This window comes from Diachasmimorpha longicaudata, chromosome 15, assembly GCF_034640455.1.
Source record: "Diachasmimorpha longicaudata isolate KC_UGA_2023 chromosome 15, iyDiaLong2, whole genome shotgun sequence".
In the NCBI taxonomy this organism is placed as follows: domain Eukaryota; kingdom Metazoa; phylum Arthropoda; class Insecta; order Hymenoptera; family Braconidae; genus Diachasmimorpha; species Diachasmimorpha longicaudata.
The window spans coordinates 5217255-5240682 of record NC_087239.1 but is presented as its reverse complement, the minus strand read 5'-3'; the positions used below and the strand labels follow the sequence as shown (position 1 = coordinate 5240682).

The window sequence follows — 23428 nt, the reverse complement described above, 5'->3', positions numbered from 1 at the left end:
ATGGCGCCCACAAATGCAAAAAAAATCACTTGGCTACTTAATTCGATTTTCGCGAAAGTCCCTTTCCCTCCGAGAAAAATCCTAGAGTCGCGTGACAAGGCTTTTATGACGAATGACAATGCCTGATGATATCTGAAGATGTCGATTTATCTTCTGAGTAGATAATTCGGAACCGAGACCCGACCTCGTTCTCAATAGTTCATTCGGAGGTTATGGTACCCTGTCTGATGACACGGGTATAGAACAAGGTTAAAACATTTCCGCTGACGTACAATTGTCGGAATTTCGTATAATAAACAAAAAAATGCTGAGAGTTATGTCCTCCAAGCTGTCAATCGGCACTAATATCCAGACCAGATTGAGCCCTCAAAAGTGATCAAATACAATTTTTCAAGAAGAATATTTCGGAAGAGAAAATGAAGAATTCCCACGCAATTTAAACTATTAAATTACTCAAGCAGTTCACCCACTCGTAAGATGCACGGTACACTGTTATTTTACACGAACTGCCAGCTAGGAAATATCAGGTTAGAAGAGGTGGCGATAATTACCAGCACTTCATCATGATCCAGAGCTTCTGAGTCCCTCGTGCATCCAAAGTTTTGACATCTGGAAAGCCCTCGAGCCAATAGTATGAACCGGCAATGGCACCTTCTTCTGGTTTTCTTCGTATCGACGATAATCCCCTCCTCCCAAGACCATCATCATCATGACACATCGAGCCGTTGCAACTCCACCAGAGATGTGCCATCAACTCTGAAGATTGAATTCACCTCGAAAATAGTTGAGAATGAATATATTGTGGCGTTCAAGGGCTACTACAAGCGAAATACTCGCCAGAGCTACATCGGCGCAGCTCTGAACTCATCCGGGATCAGTAACTGGAAGATTCTATCAAGAGTCAATCCAGCAAGCGACTATCCAAGTGACTTTGACGTTGTACTGCTGGAAGAGAGTGATAAGCAAAACGGGTTGACTGCTCTGAGTGATCATCCTTTAGTGAGGAGGGTGACACCTCAGAGATTCGTACAGAGGACTTTAAAGTACGTTAACAGCACTGAAGATGGACAAGAGACAGTTCACGATGATCCGGACACTGCCGAGTACTACAATTTCAAAAGAAAAATTTCGGGTTTCAACGCCAATCAATTCTCATTCGAAGGGAAATCAGAAAATCGTCATTCCTCGAGAAGGTTGTTGAGGGCTATACCCAAAGAAGTAACAACTATTCTCCAGGCTGATGCCCTGTGGAAGATGGGGGTGACTGGTCGAGGGGTGAAGGTCGCTGTTTTCGATACAGGATTGGCCGCGAGTCATCCACACTTCAAAAAAATCAAGGAGAGAAGCAATTGGACGAATGAGAAGACTCTGGATGATGGGCTGGGTCATGGGACCTTCGTTGCTGGGGTCATAGCTTCTGCCTCCAGAGAGTGCCTCGGATTCGCTCCTGATGCTGAATTGTACGTGTTCAGGGTGTTCACTAGCAAACAGGTGTCCTACACCTCCTGGTTCTTGGATGCCTTCAACTATGCTATCCTTTCGAAGGTATTTTTATTTTTATATGCTGGGCAAGGAGGTGGAATCCATCATATCGATGAAGAAGTTGGATGGATTGGAAAACTATTTTTTCGATGATAAACATATTCCGAATCACTGAAAACTCTGTCGAATAATTTCTTTTTTCACAGATATGCGAATATCTGAATATTGAAACTTTTAAATTATTTAAAATATTAAATATTATTCCACTCATCAAATTCCATTCCTGGCTCCTCAAATATGAGGAGGTTCTTTGAATAAGGGTTGTATTAATGAGGAAGAAGTAGGGAACGAGTTTATCAAAGAAAAAATACCAATTGAGAAAAAAATACCAATTTTAAATTCTAATAAATTCATTCAAGGTGACTGTTCTCAATTTGAGCATCGGCGGGCCTGATTTTATGGACCATCCCTTTGTGGATAAGGTCTGGGAGCTCACAGCTAATGGGGTGATCATGGTATCGGCGATTGGCAACGATGGGCCACTCTATGGTACGCACAATAATCCTGCTGATCAGATGGATGTCATTGGTGTGGGGGGAATTAATTGGGACGATCAGATTGCGAGCTTCTCGTCCCGTGGGATGACCACTTGGGAGCTACCCCATGGATATGGAAGGCTCAAGCCAGATTTGGTGACTTACGGTTCGGGAGTTAGGGGTTCATCGTTGAGGCATGGGTGCAGACCACTATCGGGTATATGATTTTCTCCTACCTCCGATATTAATGAGTTTGATGTTTCTATTCCACATCTTCACGATTGTTATTATCCAGTAGCACGATAAGAAATCAAAAATTCAAAGCTCCTTTAATTCTCCAGGCACCTCCGTAGCAAGTCCCGTAGTTGCCGGGGCCATTGCCCTCCTGGCGAGTGGGTTCGTGACCAAATCATCCACTAACCAAGATGAGTATGACTCCCCTGACGATCATCCCGGCAGAATAAGCGAGATAATAACTCCAGCTAGTATGAAGCAAGCCCTCCTGAGCTCTGCGAAACGTCTCCCAGGGGTTGGAATGTTCGAGCAGGGGGCTGGAAAGCTAGATCTCCGTCGAGCTTTCTATTACCTCCGAACATACATCCCTACGGCGACACTGAATCCCAGCTACATAGACCTGACAGAATGCCAGTACATGTGGCCGTACTGCACCCAGGCTATCTACCACACAGCGATGCCCACCATCGTCAACGTGACGATAATAAATGGCCTTGGAGTGTCTGGGAACGTCTCCGAGGTCGTCTGGCATCCTTACGTCAGCTCTGATAATGGAGATGGGGAGAAAATCGAGGTCGCCCTTACCCACAGTGACGTATTGTGGCCATGGTCTGGGTGGTTGGCTGTTGCTATCACTGTTCCAAGTTCCGCGGCGAATTGGCAAGGAATTGCTCAGGGTCACATTACGATAACTGTTGAATCGCCACCTGGTCATGGGGAGCACGAGCCCAGGAGGTCAGTTATTGATTTACCCCTTAAGGCAAGGGTCATTCCTACACCACCGAGGCACAAGAGGATCTTGTGGGACCAGTATCATAATTTAAGATATCCCCCTGGATACTTTCCACGAGACGACCTCAGAGCTAAAAATGATCCTCTCGATTGGAATGGCGATCACATTCATACGAATTTTAAGGAAATGTACCAACATCTGAGGAATAACGGATATTATCTGGAAGTCCTCGGCACTCCCTTCAACTGTTTTAAAGCTAAATATTACGGAACACTTCTGATTGTCGATTCAGAAGAGGAGTTCTTTCCCGAGGAGATAAACAAATTGAAAAAGGATGTGGAGGAAGAAGGTCTTTCGATTGTTGTTTTTGCTGATTGGTATAACGTTACGGTGATGAAGAAAGTCCAGTTCTACGATGAGAACACGAAGCAATGGTGGATACCAGACACTGGAGGAGCGAATGTTCCAGCCCTGAATGATCTTCTCTACGAAAATTGGGGGGTGGCTTTTGGTGATTGGGTAGGGGATGGACTGTTCAGGCTGGGAGAACATGCACCAATTAATTTTGCATCAGGAACGAACATCGTGAAATTTCCAGAGGAGGGAATTTTGGTGAAAATGCAGCTGAGAGATCAGGGGGAAGAACTGTTGCTGGGGAAGGAGACTGGGACTGTCGGCACTATGCCCATCATTGGGTTGCTCCAGACAAAGAGCAGAAAGTTTAATGAGATTGGTGGACAGGAGGAGGAAAGTGATAATCGTGGACATGAGGCTCGTTCTTCTGGTGGACCTGGTAGAATTGTCGTTTATGGAGATTCTAACTGTATTGATGATGCTCATGCCAAAAAACGTAAGTATTCATTCGTTCATCTATTCTCATAATCACTCAAATTATTTTTCAAAAATTAATTTATTTTTAAGTCGGATCCACTAATAGTACTTTACCTGAATTGATAATTTTTTAGCCCCATGTTTCTGGATGCTGGACGCCTTCCTCGAATACACAACAACTGGCTACGTTCCATCCATCTTCACAAATGCTCACAACGATAAAAAAACCCCGATAGCCTCAGAGAGATTTTTTTCTCACCTGCCAAAACGAATGGAGGGAAATCATTTGGATCAGCACAGCAAAGTTCTGGAGGCGTCCTCCACATCAGCAGGTGGCCAGCACTTACGATCCCTTCCCCAATGCCCATTGCCAATACCTGCCGTGCCACATCCACTGAATGAGTCAGCCCCGACAAATCTCTACAAGCCCCAAAAGCTTCTCTCCATCGGTGATTACCTTCCAGCGCCAGTAGTCCACCAGGAGTCAGAGTCTACGTGGTTTAAGCGACGAAATGGCGGTGGAAATGATCAAACGTTCGCTGTCAATCTTGAACCAATTGACGAGTCGAGTGGATTCCACGAAAAAATTAAGCACCGTTGGCTCTACATAAGCCAATGGACATTCATGTTGGCTGTTATCATTATTTGCGTCATCATGATTTCAGTCATCAGGAACTGGATGACGTGCGGAGTAAAACGGCCATCGAGAAGGAAACGAACAATGGGGAAGTTGAGGAGGGTCATCCAGGCTATCGCCGTTCATAGAGTGCCTCAGATGTAAAAATCATCGCATATTGTTTTCAATTATCTCTACTACATAATCGAATAGTTAATATTCATAGGATATATAGCGGGGGTTTAAGCAATCGGAGAGAGGATGCAATTGTAAAAAGTGTTACTAGGGTACCAATAATATTAACATAATTTTTTGTAGAAGTGCCGAAGGGAGTCAGTGATATCGGAATTATTGAGGACTGTTCAAAGGGTAGTTGGGGACTTTGTTATAACCAACCGTCCAATCCAAAGGACTTGTTTATTCATCATTCAATTGACTGAATGTTTAATAGGGGGAGACTGTTTTGATAAACTATCTTTAATTAATTAGGGAATATCTTTACAATATTAAATTCACGTTGAAAAAAAAATGGACGTGTAATCTTTTTAATTACCTGATTCAAAGTTATCCATAAATCATCAGTCCTTTGATAAGATGTTGTTAATTAGACTTAAATAATTGCAATTTCAATAATTTCTAGTTATAGATCTGATTAATCATTTGATCAGTTGTAGAATGGATTGTATGTCACCCAATGTGCCCTCGTTTGTTCTGAAGCTGTCTTGTGAGTCGTGAATATGCTCTTCAGGACTTCAGAGGCCGTTGGATCCTTGGCAACGCTATAATCCTCTTTTGCTTTTTTGAAGGCTGGATCTTGCGGTTCGACTCTGGGTCTGCTCGGTCCAGCCTTTTCTTCTTTTTTAATTTTCGGTTTTTTTGCTCTTGAGGATGAGTCCTCGGCATTTGAAGTCTCCGTGCTCGTTTCTCTCTTCTTTTTAGACTTTTTTGACAGCTTTCGAGCAGCTGCGTTGTCTTCCATACGCTTCAGGTCGTCTCCTTCAGCATTCAGGATTACGACATCCGAAGGTTCGAAGGGTTTCTGACATCTGTGGCATACCTTGAATGACGAAACATAGTCATTACGGAGTGTTGCTATTACATTAATTATTAAAAATGAAGAAAATGGAGTTTGAAGGTGTGATTCATTAGTATGAATTCCTAATACGGGCAGAATTTGTAAAAATACATACCGAGCTTTTAACTTCCTTCAAAGCCCTCTCACTCATAACACACCCACAAGTCCACAAGGCGCAGAATTTATATTTTCCATTCATTTCAAGTCCAATCACTGGACAGATGAAAGGACTCTTTCCTCCATCTGCATATCCATCCCCAGTTTCAGCTTTATTCGCATCGTAAGCTGGATTTGGAGTGAGAGTCAGAGGCTTAACGTCTTTTAGGTTTTTTATATGAAGTGCAGAGTCTGGTAGTGTTGAGCGATCCAGAAGACCCTCGATGACTGCTTCTTTACTATAGAGTTTACCCAGGGAGCAAGCAACTATTGGGGGCTGGAGAGGAAGTTGTTTTATGGTGCAATGCCTCCACCTGAATGCCAACTCTGCTTCTTTGTCTTTCTAATTGCATGGAAGACAAGAATAACAGGGATCAGTGAAAAATACTCGGATATCCTTATGTGATACATTTGACAGGCATCATAACCTATCACCCTACCTGTTCTGGCTTCTTCTTAACTCGAACAAGTTCGTCTCTTCGAGGAATAGTGCCACCATCACAACCCATCGCTCCAAATTTATTGGAAAGATCGAAAGAGCAAGATTACAGGAGAGTGTTTCACTCTGAAAGTCACGAAGAGATGGGACAAGACTGCGGACGTCTGCTCAAAACATCAAAGTTGTCAACAACTACAGGGTGCTGAGCTCATTCGAGAGCAGATGGGATATGACTAGGATTATCTGGTTATCTGAATTCAAGGTATTCATCTCAATCTCCAGCGGAAAATTTAAACTTAACAAATATACGAAGAAAAATGATAAGAATCGTGTCCTAAAATGATGTGGGAGTTGACTAGTAAATTATTTGCTTCAATTCATAAGCTCATGCTCAAGCTCATGCTTTTAATTTGGCAAAAGTCGTGAATATCTCCTATCAATCGATCGATAAATCAATTTTGCGGAAATGAAACGTCGGCTTTCCTTTGATAATGCCGACACATTGCACTGGGAAAGGAAATAGCAAATGCTGAAATCTACAGATGACTCTTTATTGCACAGATATGTGTAGATAACAATAGACTACATTAATTAATACATTCATCACCACCATCAATCCACTCCCCCTTCACAGTCCTGCACTTCACCTCCGATTTAATTGTTTAATTATTAATACTTCATAATACTGCTCATGTGGCAAAGCGATTCTACAGAAGTACAAAGAATCAGTGCATTAATCCGCACCTCCTCCATCCCACTTCTAGCAGTGTTGTTAATAATTTAACGCACCTGTTAAGTTAGATATTCTGACACTACGTGTAAATATCATTAAAAATAGTTTCATTTTCTGTTTTAAATGTTTGTTAGGGTTTAATTACGTAGGAATAAACAGACGGGGATGGTGGATTCCAATACAATTAACAGCGACAATGAATTTTTACTCAATAATATGTACTCGAAAAAATGAATTTTCTCTCAGTCATCTATGTTACTCAGTGCTTTGCACAACGAATATCGACACAAAACAGTTTTTTATAATAAATACAACAATACAAATACATTTTAAAATTTTTCCTAATGTAATCGACAAAAATTTGGCATTCCATTTTGGTTTAGTCTCTACACAAGTAGATTGGTTGGAAGAAACATCTCTATGAATATGCAGAAGTTGAGTTTCACACGTACGAAATTTTTTTTTGAGAAATCGGAGAATTCTACGACTTGAGACTTCGGTAGAATTTACTCTGGGAAAAATTCTAAAGACAAATTCTTCGATATTCCATCCTTTTTTTCTCTCATTAAAAAATTAACCGATCGGCAATTTTAGTGTGAAGGTATTTCTATAGGAAATATTTTACCAAAGTAAATAGGAGAAAAAATGGAATAATAGTTATCGTCAGAAGTTCAATCCTCGCGTGAATTCTCTCGGTTTTTCAATGAGTTCTCTCATACATCTCCTACATCGGTTGGCAGGAATCTCATTTATTTCGACTAATTGATTCGAGCTGTTATCATTACGATATATCATGATTGTTTAAAGTTATTCTCGTTTTTCTAGTAGTGAGCAAAGATTTACCATATTACATTAATATATTTTTTTCAAGCTCTCACGAAGGTGTTAATTTTTTACAAGTTTCACTCTATCGTTCTATACTTGCGCAATGCCTATACTGAAAATATAGTCAAAATATATTACGTATATCATTCGATCTCAGTTTCATCGGGAGTTCAGAAAAAGCTATAAAAATAGCCCTCAGCAAACCTCTCAACCACAGCCCATTCATTTATTACTTTTTTTTTTGTATTCAAATATCAAGTTTTTTTTCATCTTGTTTCGAAGGCAGGATTAGTATGTTATAATAGTCATTATTTAATTATGATTCGTTTCAAATGAAGCTATATGAAAATACTTTTATACATACATCAAAAATTTGATCAATAAATTTGTCACAATCTGGTTATCTTCATGCACACCACGAGGACGTATTTTTTTAAAATTGTTTTTTATTTTTCGTAGTGTATGCGCAGGACGTAAGTGATTCTTTCTTCATTCTTGTCGAAATTTTGCTTACACCTAGGAGATCATCTATTTTTATCTAGCCATTTCGAATAGCTTATCCGACTAATGAAGTAATTAATTGATAATACAGAATTTTAATCGTCGGAGACTGGAAATTATTCACGATATGTTTGAAAGGACATAATAGCTCGGGTAACTGCGAACATATCACTCATTCTAACGAAACGATTTCGCTAAATAAAACAACTCGATCAATGCAACGTAATCATTAACGCAAACTAATTTTGTAAATAATGAGTAACAGTAACAAATCAACAGAAATAAAATCACTGACTCTACTAAAATAATAAAACAAACGATCCCAAATATATCAACGAAGGCGATGAAATTTCAGGTCAGAAATAAATGAAAACAATTACACATTTCTCATTTACCACGACATTCGGTATTAGCTGCGTTCCTTTGAGAGTAGATTGATCCCTCAGCCAGGCCTCTCAGGGGTCCCTTTCGTAAGTCTGGATTTGGTCCTTTGGCCAGAGTTTTGCGACTGGAGACTAGTGAAGAATCCTTTCCAACTGCTAGTAACCGTACGGATGATTCTTTGGAGAGATTGGCAGGATCTGCGCCTGCCCAGGGAGCATAATCAGGCCTGCAACAGATTTAGTCCTCAGCATAAGCAATAAAAATAGCTACTTAATTACTCAATGATCTTCCTTGAACTTACAAGAGCAAATCGTTGTTTGGGCCCTTTGCTAATTCAGGATTAACCCCTGTGGCTTTAATCAAATATGGCGATTTATATTCATCATCTTCAGTTGTACTCGTACCTCGTGAGACTCTAGAAATCAAGGGATTATTTTAATTATTAGATATTTTACAAATTATGTTAATTTGTCATAATGAAACTAACTTTGGTAATTCATTCCTATTCTTCGATCTCTTGGATTTTTCGCTATCCTTGTCCTTAATAATTTTCTTGATGGGAGATGCTGTCAATTTAATAGCTTCTGTCATGGGAGGACTGTATTTTCTGTCATCGCTCCGGCTGCTGTCACTGCAGTGATTGCACCACACGTTAAATTTTGTTTTCAATAGAAAAAAATGCTCAAATAAAAAGAATGAATAATTAAATAGCAATTTTACCTGTGACTACTCAAGGTACGAGGTTGACTAACGGCTTCCTCAGCCACCATAATATCCAAAATATGAATAGCCCTTTCTTCATCGTAATCCACACTATCCATTGCCAGTGTTATCACACGTTCTGGCACGGATTTAAATTTCTCCATCAAGTTTGCCTTCACTGGAATAATAAAGAAAGGAATAAAGAAGTAATGAGATGAATGCATTTGAAATTACATGAAACAAACAATTAAATTCAGAAAAACTGGAATTAACTCATGAATAATTAATAATTCAGTTAACTAACTCTTATTCTTCTCCTCAAGACTCTTCATCCTTGGTGGAGGTGTGGGAGCGGATTTAACCTGTCGCGATTTCATCTCCTCCTCCTCTTTCCTTTCTTTGGCAATTGTTTTAATGGGCCCGGTGGGATTTTTCTTCTCATATCCCTGTTCAATAAGCTTGTCGGTTGCTTTCTGAACATTATTATCGCTCTGTTCCAGAATATCAAGTAGCAATGTTTCGTCTACTTTGGGAAATATATTTTTCAGGTACCTGCAGTGAACAGTTACTTCATATAAACCGAGGCAAATCCATGAACCAAAATAAATCACTGGATTATGATTGTTATGCATAAACTTGCAGTTTTACACTATCACTTGGCATTCGTTAATTAGCATTGCCTACTGTTATGACAATTTATAATTGCTACTGTACCATATAATGTTGACGTTTTGTTATGAGATGAAATATATCATGCATCGATGCAATGTTAAATTTTGTCATTCACCAGATTAATCGATCACTATCCTCGGGACAATAATTTGATAGCAGCTGTTAATGGATAGATTCATTGATCTAAAGGGCTTCAGCGTTCCCTTGTGTTCTTCCCTGTACGCTCATTTAGTTAGCATGCATATTATCATGCGTCAGTAATTCCCAGAATAAGATTTTGACAATAATAGTTCTACTATTGGGTTAAGTCATCGCAATAAACACGTAAATCATATGAACAAAAATTAAAACCAACCTATGAGACTGTCAATCTCAAACGCAATTTTTGGGAATCCCTGAGAGAACGTAATTCATTGAAAAACTGAAATTAAAAGAAAAATACATTTCTCAACGGAAAATAAGGGAATAAAAATCATTTCACGATCAATAGCTCGTGCCTCTCCTGCAACACTTCATTGTCCGTATTTGATGCACTTTCTATGGCTAAAAAAACGTGGGGGTTCATTAAAAAATAGCCCACAAACAAAAAACCAATAAAATTATTTAACAAAAATTCTATTGAACTTTGGGTAATGTTAAAAAATAATTTGAAATCGAGGCTTTCATTAATCCCTTGAAATTCTTAAAACAAGATATCATTTTTGGGTGAAATTTACCTCCTTTTTTCATGATTTTCTTTTCATACATGAATAATCATAAAAGGACAAATAAAATCGGTAATCTACTGTAGCTAGTCTATGCACTACTAATAATAACGGATTCTCCATCCAACATACAATTCATTAAATTGAAAACTAAAAATGATAACATATTGACATCTAGCATCCAGACTGGGGGATAATAGTGACTGAAACAACGAGATAAAATAATTAAATAACCTAAGTTTCATTTTTGGGGAGTTTGGGGCTGGCCGTGCCCCACGCGGTGGACTCAATGTGATAGCAGCGTGAATAGCATGAGCCGGTAGACGCCATCTCGGTATAGCGTAGTTTGAATGCACTCCAACTGGTGTGCCTGGACCAGGCGCACAAAGTGGATTCTTCTCAATTTGCAGTGCACTCACTACCAATGCCGGTCTATTATGGTATCTGAAATGCAATTCGCTGAGAGCTTAGGACAACTCCCTCACAGGATCCCCTCGTCTACTGCCAATTCGTGATTTTAATGACGAGGAAATTAACAGTTTCATCGTCATTGTGAGTAATTTCAATATCGCGAATTTTTAGTGGAGCATTTGTTAGCCAATTTCATGTGTTAATTGTGAGTGTGAGAATACATAGCGTTAGACACATGATTGTCTTGAGCATGTTAGAGTATGTACAAAACAGTACTGAAGAATATCAGGTACGACTTCAGCAACAAAGTGGTGAAAATGAAGTTATTGATTTATGTACTTTTGGCACGAATAAATAAGCAAAAATTCCATGAAAAATATAGCTGTTCACCACTTCATCAGTGAATTCAAGAATGCACTTATCATATGACGAAATATCCCGCAATTGTTGTAATGGACTTACTTTTTTAACAACAGTCGAATGTGTGTGTCTGATACCGTGGGAAAAATGGCGTTAATCCTTGCAACTTGAAACTCAGTGTCACCATTCTGAGTTAAACTCGTTTCCATTGTTCTCATTGGCGTTGGTGAACCAATAGTCATATCACCAAATCTATTTGTCATTCCGCTCATTGTACGTGTGGACATTGGCGTTTTTAATTCCTATTTAATGAGATTGTCATTACCTTCAGAGAAAATAAAAGCAGGGAAACGGGATTTCAAACGAGGACAGCAGTAGTGAAGTTGCAAAGCTCGTGAGGAACGTAGTGAGCAATAAACAATTTTTTGAATTTATTTTTCCAATGAGACGAGAAAAATTGAATGTTCAACCCTATTTCCCCTTTTTGCCACTTCATCACTAATGTAACAACAGAAAATAATGGAAATACTCGACATTTAGTCGGACAATTCCATGTACCTGTGAACTTGGCGGTAAAAATGCCGGTTGTGGGCTATTGTATGGTGACGGATAGATTTGAGGAGCCCTGTGGGCAGCCGCATACACCAAATGACCTCCACCGACACCGACAATACCTCCTCCAGTCTATTCCAGTTTTTTATATTCGTTTTTTCGTATTCAAATCCACGCAGCATGTACACGTTTTTTTTCAATTATCGATTTATATATTTAGGAATTTGTCAAGCCATTTCGACTGAAGTTTATCCAGCATGCAGGTCACTGAGCGTACAAATAACCGTTTATAATACGTGTGACCGTATTCTAATTAAAATGGGAAGCATTATACATCTACCTAATTATATTACGAAAACTTTTAGTTTCCAAGATATTCAGGAAAAAAATAGAGTCGTGTTAGGGCGTCCCATTCACAGACGAAGAGTTGTAATTTTTTTACAATACGTTCCGAACGTTTAAAGACTGCAGTTCAACAGTAGCTTTCAATTAAGGGCAACAATATTTTTAATTGGAGAATGAACTCTCAAATCAATACCGAAGGGGGAAAACGAGATAAGCTGACTCTCTCTGGCTCTCAATATCTCCGAATCTAAGAGATTTATCACAGACTTGGCAATAGTCAAAAGTAACTTATCTCGGTTTACCACTTCGCTACCGAAATGTTCAGATTTTTGCTGAAAACCAGAAACATTTCTTTCCAAACAATTCCTCGCCCATATATTCCCAAGCACTGACCTGCATAGGTATTGCCTCCTGTGAATTTCCAGTAGATGGGGAGCTTGTTGCAACGGAGTTACCCTGTAAATACTGTGCATACTGCCAGTACCTGACCCTTGGGTCTTCCCAGGTAGTCGTTCTGCTGAAGTGATTGATGAAATACCTGAAACATTATAACAATGTCACGACCCATTCATCTGTCGCCCCCATTCATCCAAGAGCAGCTTCCTGCCCCCAACGTATCCCAGGAATACCCCAGGACTCGTTATGTCTCACAACCACTCAATATTCTCATCACGAGCATCAAAAACTCTCCGATGTACGTATCTAGACCAACAATAATGGAATAAGGGACTACTGATGAGCGAGAGTGAGAGAGACAACGATAATAAGCAATTACGTGAGGATGATAGGGAAATTAATGGGTATTTCAGTGCTGTGGTAGGGTCTATGAAGAATTGTGTACAAATTCAATGAATTGACTCACGCACGACCGCTTCTTATGTCATATCTGCATTCCCAACCCGGTGGTAATTGGGCTCTTTCACCTTGCTCCGCCATTTTTGTGATTTCTGTGGGGGCGCTTCTGATGGTCAATGGAAAAAAAAATGGCTGACGACGCAGTAGTACGTAATCCCAAAATCTTCATTGACTCGTGATAAACAGTAACCCGCAGGGCAACAGAAGGCAACACAGCCCCTGACCTTCCCCTCACGTCACCACCAAGTGAGCCGAAAGAACCCCTGAACAACGATGATAACTCCCGAGTGCATCGTAATAATTTCCAACGCGAGTGATTAATCTCGAGACTTCCGTCTGTCAAGGCAAGCACAAACGAGTCTCAACCCGTTCTGATATGTTGTGTCACGAGTGACTCCGCTGAATAAACCAAGTGCAACACCCTCCGCCCTGAAAGCCCTATCTCCAATAAAAGCAGACAATCGAGAAAATTGTGATTAAAAAATGTCGAATAAATAAAAACATCGTCTCGGCTCGGCTAGTTTCCGTGACCGTAAAGCCTCTACGCAACACGATAACTTTCACTTCCCCTCGGTTTTAATCATCAATTGAAGGAGCCTGGGTTAGCCAGTGAATTGTTCTATTCAGTCGTCTTTTTTTTCCTAATTTTTTCCCCCATCGTGGAGAGATCATCGGCTGACGAAAAAGTGGCAAAGACGTTTCACCAGAGACGCGTGACTCATCTCCCCCCGCCCCAAACGATAAAATTCTCGTCTCACTTTTTTCATTAAGCTCAGTACATCTGTTCGTCCTCGTCTTCGACACTCGATTGTCCGATCAAGAAGGCATGCTAACGGGGCTAACGAGTGCATCAGTTCTCGTGGCGATAAGTTGAATCGAGTGCTTCAATGATATCAATGGTCAATGAATGGAATTAAAATGAAGAGAAACAGACATTGAGGGAGTGACAAAGTTCCAGAGGAATTGATCAGTTGTGATAGCTCAAGTACTTGAAGGCGAATGATTCAGGGAATGGTTGCCAGTGATAAAATGCGTGTCAGGTCGTTTAATTATGGGACAGCATTTAGCTAGCTTTCGGGAATTCTTCAGAATGAGTGGCAAACAAGCTGAAGCATGTAATAACGATTGTAACAATTCTAACGTCGACGAGATGGGAAATAATGAGATTGATAATAGGAATAATGAGAGTAATGGCAATCAGAGTGGGCATAGCATATTGGTGAACGAGGATACTAAACAGAATCGAAATATTGACAACGAACAGTTGAATTTATCGTTGGATAATCATAATGCTAGGTTTGAAACTATTTATAGTCAGCCCATTGAGTCGCAGGAGCAGGGAAAAATTTGTAGCAATGGAAATTTTGGAGGTAACAATGAGGTGGATTTGAAGCAACAGGAACCTGGCTGCAGCAGCTCAGGGGGAAGTAATAATAGTAGTAGTGCTGAGGATAGTCCTGGTAATCCTATGTTGAGGAGAACTTCGAAGACACTCTCATTTGGCAAGAGAAAAAGTAAGTGTCGAGAATTAGGAAACATATTTTTCTAATTTTTCTTCTATGTTTACAATTGTCTAATTTAATTCTTGGATTTTTTTTTGGAAATTGAAAATTGTTATTTTATCTACTGATTCCAGGTAAACAACGTGATAAAGACCAAAATCCAGTGTGCAATCATGCGTTATCATCCAAGAAAAAAAGATCGAATTGGGTCCTAAAATTCAATTGTGCGAAAAATAAAGGATCAAAAAATACTGACATACCCGAGCAATCGAACAACAGCTCAGAGTGTGTTTGTACAGGTTACAGAAGAACAGAGGAGCATCCCATGGGGGCTGGTGTAGTTTTCAACAACAGATCAGTACCACAAAGTCCCGAATTAGGGCCATTACCACCTAGTCCTGTCATCGATTTGTCCAGGTTCAATCCCGCTGAATTTCCGATGGAGGTGAGTGGCAATTGAAAAATCATCGATAAACTTCCCAGATAATGCCATCAGACCGTTGTAATTAGCCGTCAGTAATCAGGTTTTATTGTAATTATCGGTTGACGTTTCTGCGTCTATTCTTACGTTTTTTTTTCTGGGAAAACTAAATATTATAATAGATAAATATTATAATATATTTTTACATTAACATTACATTAATGTAAGTTTTAATTATGTAACTGCTCTGGTAATGGTAATGTTGCCAGTGAAAATCATTATTATTGTGATAGAGAGCAATAATTATCATAATGCCATTACCTATAATTGCAAATAAGAATTTTCCATAGCTGATTATTCAGTAGACGTGGATATGCATTAATAGTCTAATTACTAATCAGCTCCGTCTCATTGATTGTTTTATTGAATGAAGAGATAAAATGCGATAATTGTCTTCTTCATAAAGAAAAATATTTTTTATCAACGGAGTTTCATAAATTTGCTAATCAGTGTAGACTACAACAAAATAATTATTCTGGTAATTGTCATATTAAATTTCGTTTTAAATGTGCACTGCTCGCTGAGCTGAAAAGGATGGAATCATTTTTCCAGGATTGCGACGAGAGAGCGAGACAGCAGAGAGCCAGGGAAATGGAGGAGGGGGTGGAACCACCACCTGGCTATCGGCCTAATTATTCATCAACTATTGAGGTCCATCCCAATGGCCTCCCCGTTGAGAGCCTGGCTGTCTTGTTTCAGGTACACGCTACCATTCAAGCTGCTGCACTCACTGCATTATCACGGATTGATTTTAGTATTATCCCAAACATGGAAAGAACAGCCCACACTCAGGTAAATATCAATTAAGAAAGTTATTCATGTAAAACATGGAATGGATGTGATTCATGTAAAACATTGAATGGATGTGATTAATCAATCAATTTAATCATGAATCCATCGGACAATTAATTTCAGATCGACTATGTACACTGCCTAGTGCCAGATTTGCGTTCAATAACCGCTTGCTCGTTCTACTGGGGCAAAATGGATCGTTACGAGGCTGAACGCCTTCTGGATGGTAAACAGGAGGGGACGTTTCTACTTAGAGACTCAGCCCAGGAGGAATTTCTTTTCTCCGTGAGCTTTCGAAAATATGGGAGATCACTTCACGCGAGAATTGAACAGTGGAATCACAGATTTAGTTTTGACTCTCATGACCCCGGTGTTTACGCCTCCGAAACCGTAATTATCTCAATTTTATTTTAGTATTACCTAATTACAATGAGAAGAATAATCCGATATTTTTTTTATCTCAGCTTCGTTATTTCTGGGATTCATTCTGTTTATTTTATTGATCGAGAGATCTCTTTGGGGTATCCTGTTATGTTTCATATTATTCGTTATAGGTCTGTGGACTGATCGAACATTACAAGGATCCATCTTGCTGCATGTTCTTCGAGCCAATGCTGACAATTCCACTGCATCGAAATTTTGTATTTCCACTTCAGCATCTCTGTCGTGCTGTCATCACAACGAGAACAACTTACGACGGCATTAACAAGTTACAGCTGCCAAAGACACTCAAAAGTTATCTCAAAGAGTATCATTACAAGCAGAGGGTACGTGTGCGACGATTGGACAGTGAGAATGATATTATGATGGACAGCAGATCCATATCTTATCTACCGGTGATTTGAATATCTGTTTTCATTGTGAGTCCATTATTTTTTGTGAATATGAATTTTTTTGAGGATATGGGAGGGGGGGAATTGAAACCGCGATTTCTGAGATGTATTTCGAAAGAAGGGATGACTTTTTGAGGTTCAGGCAATTTCAGGAGGCGATGGAATCGTTCGTTATCATCCTCATTTTTACTATCGATAAAACATCGAAGAAAGAGAGCATTGTTTTCTTTGAAGAGTTGATAATTAGGATTTTGTAAAAGTTCGTTTGCATTCTACAATGGATGATAGCTTTTAGATGATAAGAATTTATTCACAGTGTCCAAACAGTATTGGAAGGTAGTAAAGGGTGCCCATATGTTAATCACAATTTTTTGCAGTTAATTATTTACATCTATAGATGACTTTTATTACTCAAGGAAATGAGAAAAGCTTTACTCCACAACGTGATTAATTACATTCAAAATCATGTTCATGATTGATGATTATTTAATGCATTGAAATGTGAAAATAACTCTTCCCAAGGATCGCGTCATTGGCGTGACACATTTATTACTAATCCTATCGTGCCTACTTCTCTTATCAATAATCATGTATGATGTGTATGTACTATTAATTAATTCATTCATTGGTTGGAAAGTGGTGAACGATTATAATATTCGGTGAAATTAATTTTATAATAATTAATCTGTTGGTGAAAATTCATCTGGAACTGGTGGGAGTAAAACAATGAATAATGTGAATTAAAAGCAAAAAGAGGTTTTATTTTTATCGATAATGAGAAATTAAAGTAAAAATTAATTAGGAGAACTTAGAAAATAACCTAAAGATGGAAATTTGGCAGCTAATTAAAGATTAACAATCGAGAGAAATGAGGGGAAAAGGCGAATTGTTGAGCAAAAATTATTGGCTTTCTGTCTTCTGTCGTTGATTAATTCAGATTATGGCGTCATATGGATAGAAAATTTATATTTAGTGATCCTATATTCCCGACACTCGGACCAAGGCTTCTACTTGTGTTGTATCAATTTTGAGGTTAGGAAGGAATGAAAAATAATAGGCACAAATTGAAAGGTCAAGTAATAATGGAGATAAATTGAAAAGAATTTGCTTAGGATATCTCATGAATAATGAGACAAATGATGAATTTGTATAAAGAACAAACGTTGATTATTCTATCACTGTTGAAGAGAGGGAAAAAAAAATTGTTGACAATGTCGGTATTAAAATCACCGCCCAAAACTTACAATTAAACAAAAAGACTGAGAAAAGAAATAATTGATTATTGCCAAAATATCTGTATTTAGCCTGATTTTCGATATAACAAATTGATAAGAGTAATGATGAATTAATTGTCACAATTTTATCATTCAAATAATGTAGGTATGGATATGTAAATAATGTAGGTTTATTCGATTGCAAGCTCTGCCCGTGTGCACAGGTAGTTTGAGTAATTCATGTTAACAATTGTAATTATTATTGGCGAATAAATAAACTTGTGGTAGTAGGTAACAGTACGTTGTAGTTGAATACGAAGAGGAGTCCGAACATCGCCAGGAAAAATATATCTTTGAGTTTATTACTAAGGAAAATATTTTTGTTCTTTCTGCAACAGTTTTTTCTTCAGGATTATAATGCAAAGTCCTTTCATGAGTCAACGAAACTTCAGACAAATAGACATTGGTGTTTTGTGGTAGAAAAATTAAATAAAATTGGACAATGTGTGATTAGAGTTTGTTTATTTCACCCACTGCTTCCATGAATGACTCATGAAAAGATCATTTGCACTCAATCCGTTAATTACAATGAGAAAACTAGAGAACAATTCAAAAAATAGGTCAACACTGAAGAAAACATAAACGATACCGAATCAAAATCTTTAGAAAATTATAACATCAGGCATAGTGATCCTGTAACACTCTCTGTGGGCTTTTTCCTCAAAGGATACTCATAAAATACCTCTCCCATTTTGCAACCATGTACAACTCCGTCACAACTGTGTACCTGAAGTACCAGTAGGCGAAAAATGAGAAAATGCTGCTGATTCCACCCATTGTCTCGTTGAATCTTCCCCCAATGATTTTTGATTCTTTTTAATGTTGTCACAGTGCCGAAAATTGTTCTAAGTTTGAGGTTATGTCAAGGTTTGCCCTCACTGTCAGTGCGTCAGATGATGAAGACTGCAGCTCCGCGTGTTGTTCTGCCCCCCGCCCCTCTCCCACCCGTAGACAAAAGCATTTAATCAGCCAACGATTGATTACACAGAAAGAATGAGCAAATAACGTTTAGAGCACTGATAGGACCCGGTACGTAATTACCATGGAACAAGCTAAAGTGATGGAAAATAAAAAAAGGAACGTTGTGGTTACGGGTTTTGGACCCTTTGGAGTCCATGCTGTTAATGCCAGCTGGGAAGCAGTTAAATTACTGAAGGATAGATCAGCAAGGAAACTGAAGGACCTTTACGATATCGACCTGATCATCGAAGAAATCCCAGTCGTTTACGATCACGTGTCTTCGAGAATCCCAAACATTTGGAAGGAGCATGATCCATTGGTAATTATAATTTTTCAAACAAATATATGTAAATAATTCTTGAACCATTTCTTTCAGCTTGTCGTACACGTGGGGGTTTCCTACGTGGCTAAATGTCTAACGATAGAGAGCAACGCCTCCAGCAGTGGATATACTAGAAACGACATCGTCGAAAAGTGCCCCAGTGACTGCGGAATGGCGTGTACACGGCTCAACGTTGGCCTGGATGTCAATGCTATTTGTAAAAATGTTAAAGATAAGTTCAACTGCATCGCCGACGTCTCGGAAGACGCGGGTAGATATCTTTGTGAATACATCCTGTATCAGTCGCTTGCAATCAAGCACGATCGAACATTGTTTATCCACGTTCCTGATTTTAATTGTTATTCTTCGGAAGAAACTGAACGTGGGATTTTAGGGATCATCTGTTGTGTAATGGAGAGTCTTGGAGAGTAAATAATTACGATTATTTCCTATTCTCTAATGTTTCAAACCCCTTTGTATTTTGTAATCGATCAATAAATTTGTAATAAAATAAAAGAGATATGATCCAAAACGACTCATTGAAGAATATCCATGTTCAATTTACCATAAACCCTCGCGAAACAAAGGGGACATTGGGGAAGGTGAACAAATAATACTACTATTGTTATTAATGAAATGATAATTAATCTATTGATCAGTTGATGGCGGTAGATTTACAAATGATTTAATACAAATTTTTTTTTGGTCCGAATAATTATTGATCGCCTTTGTGAAATTGAGTTCTTACTGGCGTGATATTATTTTTCAATTCTCTGGAATAAGGCTTTCTCAACATTTCCGCAACATGTCCCATCTGGATTGTGCAGTCCAGATGGAGATTAGGAGGGAGGAGGGTGCACTCACGCTCGAATATCGATGCCAGCCCTTCGAGAAGCTCGACGAATCCCATGGACAGGGCTGCACGCCTTAACCTATTCAATTCCTGCAAAAAGTAATTAGTAATTAAAAGCAATGGCAGAAATTTAAACTTTAAAAACCCCCAAATTCGCTTCTTTACCTTATAAAAATTCTGCGTTTTTTCTGGGAGTTTTCTCGCATGCCTCAGGATCTTCTGAATGTCAGACTGCAGCCCGACCTGTCTAATCCATGATGGAGCATTCTGTGAGTAGCTCCGCTTCTCAGCTGGCTTCAATGGAAAGCTCAAGACCTCCACACTCTTCGAGGCAGCGTCAATAGTCCCCAAGTTGTTGAAATTTCCCAGCCAGGGCACCACATCGCAGCCAGGCTCCAGGAGTGTCAGCATAAGATTAGATTTTTTTTTTGTGTCTGCCCAGGAGTAAATGAAGCCATACCAACTAGTGTTCAGCAGACACAAAGCTGCCATGTTCTCCACCTTCAGGGCTCCATGAAGAAGCACGCAGAATGAGGGAGATCTTCCCTCGTCCCCATTGTCCTCAACATCTGAGTCGTCGTCCAGGGAAATGCCCTGCATACTTGCCGTTTTTTCCGTTGGTAGGGGGAGGATTAGATGTCTGGAGATTGAGCTTGGACTTCCCACGTCTGCTACTGAGATGAAGCCGCAGATTTCCAGAGTCTTCGAGAGAGTCAGCCCCGAGTGCACATCAAAATCTGTCTTTTTTGTGTAGGACTGAAAGTCAATGTATCAGAGTGTCATAAAGTCAATGATAAAAAAATAAGGGCGGGCATCGGTCTGCATTGACAGACAAAGCACATACCATTGGAGGAGGTGATAAAAGAATTCTTGATCCTAAATTTCCACACTTCAGATATCCCTGGAAGGAAACGTAATTGGTCTCTGCTAATTTCTGGAAACAATTGTTAACTGTTGTCTTCGAAAGTTGGCCATCCGGTACGAGTACTCCACTCTCCCCACCAGCCAGATCGACCAGTCTTTGATACAGGGGTAGGCCATACTTCAGTCCAGCGTCTGAAGAAATATAAAATTTTATCTTTATTTTATCTTGAAAAACGTTAACCATGGTGGACCAATATCCTCCTTAAAATTAAAATTAACTTCAGACCAAGTAAATTTATCGATCAATCGATAGGGAATTTTCACCTTGTGGAGCTGCAATGCAGATGATATTCAGCTTTCCTGGATAAGGAAAGGGCAAGGGGAAGGGATTGGACTCTCTCTCAAGATGCAGGTTGTTGAGAGAATGCCCCAGGGACATGGGTCCAACCCCTGGATTGCCATCGGTGATCAGGATAACTTGGCAAGCGGTTGTATTTCCCCACTCTGACATGACTACTGTATTGACTCCGTGGAGAGCAGTTTCTATGCAAGTTTTATCACGTTCTTCAATCGATTGCAGCCTCGACCTGATCATGTCATAGTCTCGAGTGAAGGGACAGATCATTTCGTATGTTGATGAGAATACTACCTGTTTGGAGGGAGTAATAAAATAAATGGGTTGATGAGCATTTCTCGTTCTTTGGCGAGGAATTTTTTTCTTTATAACTTCATTGGAAAATGAGCTAACTATGGAGATTCTTCCACTAGAGTTCACTCTTTATAAAAATCTATATTGCAATTAAACAAATCAACACAGTTCGATTATTTCAAAGAATTTATTCAGTTTATGAACTAGACTCCAATTCGACTCACCAACGAAACAAATTCTAATTTAGAATTGACTTGCAAATAATGAAGCAGATGATTGATCCCCTGAACAGCCAGGTGATGCCTGGCCACTACTTCACTGGGAGGTACGTCATGTCCTGCCGTGGGGACAGGACGTCTCATCGACAAGGAAACATCTAGAGCAATTACTGTAGGCATTTTCAAGCTTTTATTAACGGAGTCTCTCAATCACAGAAAACTGTTATTTGGGTCGTTGAATTATCAGTCCTCCATATCGTTGATACGTCTCATAACCAATACTGAAGACAATCACTGCACTGTTACTCAACGTTTCCTAATTATTTAATTATCACTGCACACTCATACCACAAAATTCAACAGTATTTTTCTTTATTGTTCAAATGTTCTTCTCGGACCGACAAAATACATGAATGCACATGACAAAGATAATTGAGGTTATGATTCCCAAGTGCTGCATCAGGTTGGGGCATGTCGTGTTAGTTATGAGATATGTCACTCCCTCAGTAACCATTGCACAAGACGACAATGGATACACAGCTTGCTCCCCTGTTCCCAATTTTTTATTGATAAATTAATCAAGTTATGGAGGGGAGTTGCAGAGACGTGATTTTGTGCAAGGGTGAAAAGGGAGGGAATGAAGGTCAAGATGCTTATATCGAAGTGTTCGAGGGAGCTGGTTACAACTGTCAAATCCTGTCGACTCTGACATTTTCATTCGTTAATTCCCAGAGACTGCGAGATTGTCTGGACACCCCTCAATTATATTCTGGTAGACGTGACTTTAATTCAATTATTGACTTTAACACAGGGTAGACGTGACTCTGATTTGTTCCAAAATACTTTTTTCCCCAAGAAAAAATAATAATAACCATTACTGACTGATTATTAATAAAAAAAGATTCTTTTCCATTTTTCCAGGTTTAATTTTCACGAGCCAACGATCGGTGGAAGCTATCAAACACTGCACTTCAAATAACCCTTTAAAAGACTCATGGAAGGACTTGCCCACCTATTGTGTGGGTCCAACAACCGAAAATCTAGCAAAAAATACACTTGATCTCCCCAACTGCATGGGTTCACAGAGTGGGAACGCTCAGGAGTTAGTAAAATTCATAATATCTCGTCATAAAAATCGAGATCGACACCTGCTGTATCCCTGCAGTAGTATCGCTCGCGAGACAGTCCAGCAGTTGCTGGAGGAGGCTCAAATCCCTATTGAAAAAATAATCGCTTACGAGACCCTGCCCTCAGAATCCTTGGAGAACGATCTCTTAAATATTATCAAGGAATCCCAGATAGTTGTATTTTTCAGTCCTTCGAACGTCAAAAACGTTATGTCTATAGCCGAAAAGAATAATTTAACCAGCAGAATTAAGCCTGTGGCTATCGGGCCTGTGACAGCTGAAGCAATCAGAGAGCGAGGGCTCAGGATTTGTGCCACTGCAGCCAAACCAGACCCTCAAGCCGTCTTAAAATCAATTCAAGATGCACAGATTGGCATTGTTGATCAGTGATCGAGTAGATGCAGAAT

At 39.3% G+C, this 23428-nt stretch overlaps 7 protein-coding genes across 9 annotated transcripts; 4 read left to right on the top strand and 3 right to left on the bottom strand.

Annotated features, from left to right (window-relative positions):
- The first annotated feature begins 206 nt into the window (after nucleotides 1-206).
- LOC135169503 (membrane-bound transcription factor site-1 protease) lies at nucleotides 207-4961 on the top strand. The gene is made up of 4 exons (XM_064134563.1): nucleotides 207-1545; nucleotides 1902-2235; nucleotides 2360-3835; nucleotides 3951-4961. Exons 1-4 carry the CDS (start codon nucleotides 634-636, stop codon nucleotides 4595-4597), a joined length of 3369 nt encoding a protein of 1122 aa, XP_063990633.1. The 5' UTR covers nucleotides 207-633; the 3' UTR covers nucleotides 4598-4961.
- Nucleotides 4812-6310, bottom strand: LOC135169514 (replication termination factor 2). Its single transcript, XM_064134580.1, has 3 exons — nucleotides 6104-6310; nucleotides 5623-6006; nucleotides 4812-5489 (listed from the first exon to the last, which is right to left on the bottom strand). Exons 1-3 carry the CDS (start codon nucleotides 6170-6172, stop codon nucleotides 5097-5099), a joined length of 846 nt encoding a protein of 281 aa, XP_063990650.1. The 5' UTR covers nucleotides 6173-6310; the 3' UTR covers nucleotides 4812-5096.
- Nucleotides 6311-6639: 329 nt separating this feature from the next.
- On the bottom strand, nucleotides 6640-13286 carry LOC135169506 (uncharacterized). 3 transcript variants are annotated; one of them, XM_064134568.1, is made up of 10 exons: nucleotides 13154-13286; nucleotides 12685-12829; nucleotides 11953-12078; nucleotides 11497-11696; nucleotides 10858-11067; nucleotides 9552-9799; nucleotides 9266-9425; nucleotides 9033-9176; nucleotides 8847-8960; nucleotides 6640-8771 (listed from the first exon to the last, which is right to left on the bottom strand). In XM_064134568.1, exons 1-10 carry the CDS (start codon nucleotides 13225-13227, stop codon nucleotides 8549-8551), a joined length of 1644 nt encoding a protein of 547 aa, XP_063990638.1. In that variant the 5' UTR covers nucleotides 13228-13286; the 3' UTR covers nucleotides 6640-8548. The 3 variants fall into 3 exon arrangements, with proteins under 3 accessions (XP_063990638.1, XP_063990640.1, XP_063990639.1); XM_064134570.1 differs by lacking the exon at nucleotides 10858-11067; XM_064134569.1 differs by lacking the exon at nucleotides 11953-12078.
- A 911-nt stretch (nucleotides 13287-14197) lies between these two features.
- On the top strand, nucleotides 14198-18319 carry LOC135169507 (uncharacterized). The gene is made up of 5 exons (XM_064134571.1): nucleotides 14198-14660; nucleotides 14783-15093; nucleotides 15682-15921; nucleotides 16045-16311; nucleotides 16476-18319. Exons 1-5 carry the CDS (start codon nucleotides 14198-14200, stop codon nucleotides 16764-16766), a joined length of 1572 nt encoding a protein of 523 aa, XP_063990641.1. The 3' UTR covers nucleotides 16767-18319.
- Nucleotides 16643-19845, top strand: LOC135169519 (pyroglutamyl-peptidase 1). Its single transcript, XM_064134585.1, has 3 exons — nucleotides 16643-16781; nucleotides 19017-19307; nucleotides 19365-19845. The coding sequence occupies exons 2-3, from the start codon at nucleotides 19071-19073 to the stop codon at nucleotides 19740-19742; spliced, it is 615 nt and encodes a 204-aa protein (XP_063990655.1). The 5' UTR covers nucleotides 16643-16781; nucleotides 19017-19070; the 3' UTR covers nucleotides 19743-19845.
- Nucleotides 19846-19932: 87 nt separating this feature from the next.
- LOC135169509 (integrator complex subunit 14) lies at nucleotides 19933-22074 on the bottom strand. The gene is made up of 5 exons (XM_064134573.1): nucleotides 21901-22074; nucleotides 21352-21676; nucleotides 21008-21219; nucleotides 20329-20919; nucleotides 19933-20253 (listed from the first exon to the last, which is right to left on the bottom strand). The coding sequence occupies exons 1-5, from the start codon at nucleotides 22072-22074 to the stop codon at nucleotides 20026-20028; spliced, it is 1530 nt and encodes a 509-aa protein (XP_063990643.1). The 3' UTR covers nucleotides 19933-20025.
- A 405-nt stretch (nucleotides 22075-22479) lies between these two features.
- Nucleotides 22480-23411, top strand: LOC135169516 (uroporphyrinogen-III synthase). The gene is made up of 2 exons (XM_064134582.1): nucleotides 22480-22666; nucleotides 22816-23411. The coding sequence occupies exons 1-2, from the start codon at nucleotides 22480-22482 to the stop codon at nucleotides 23409-23411; spliced, it is 783 nt and encodes a 260-aa protein (XP_063990652.1).
- Nucleotides 23412-23428: the final 17 nt, after the last annotated feature.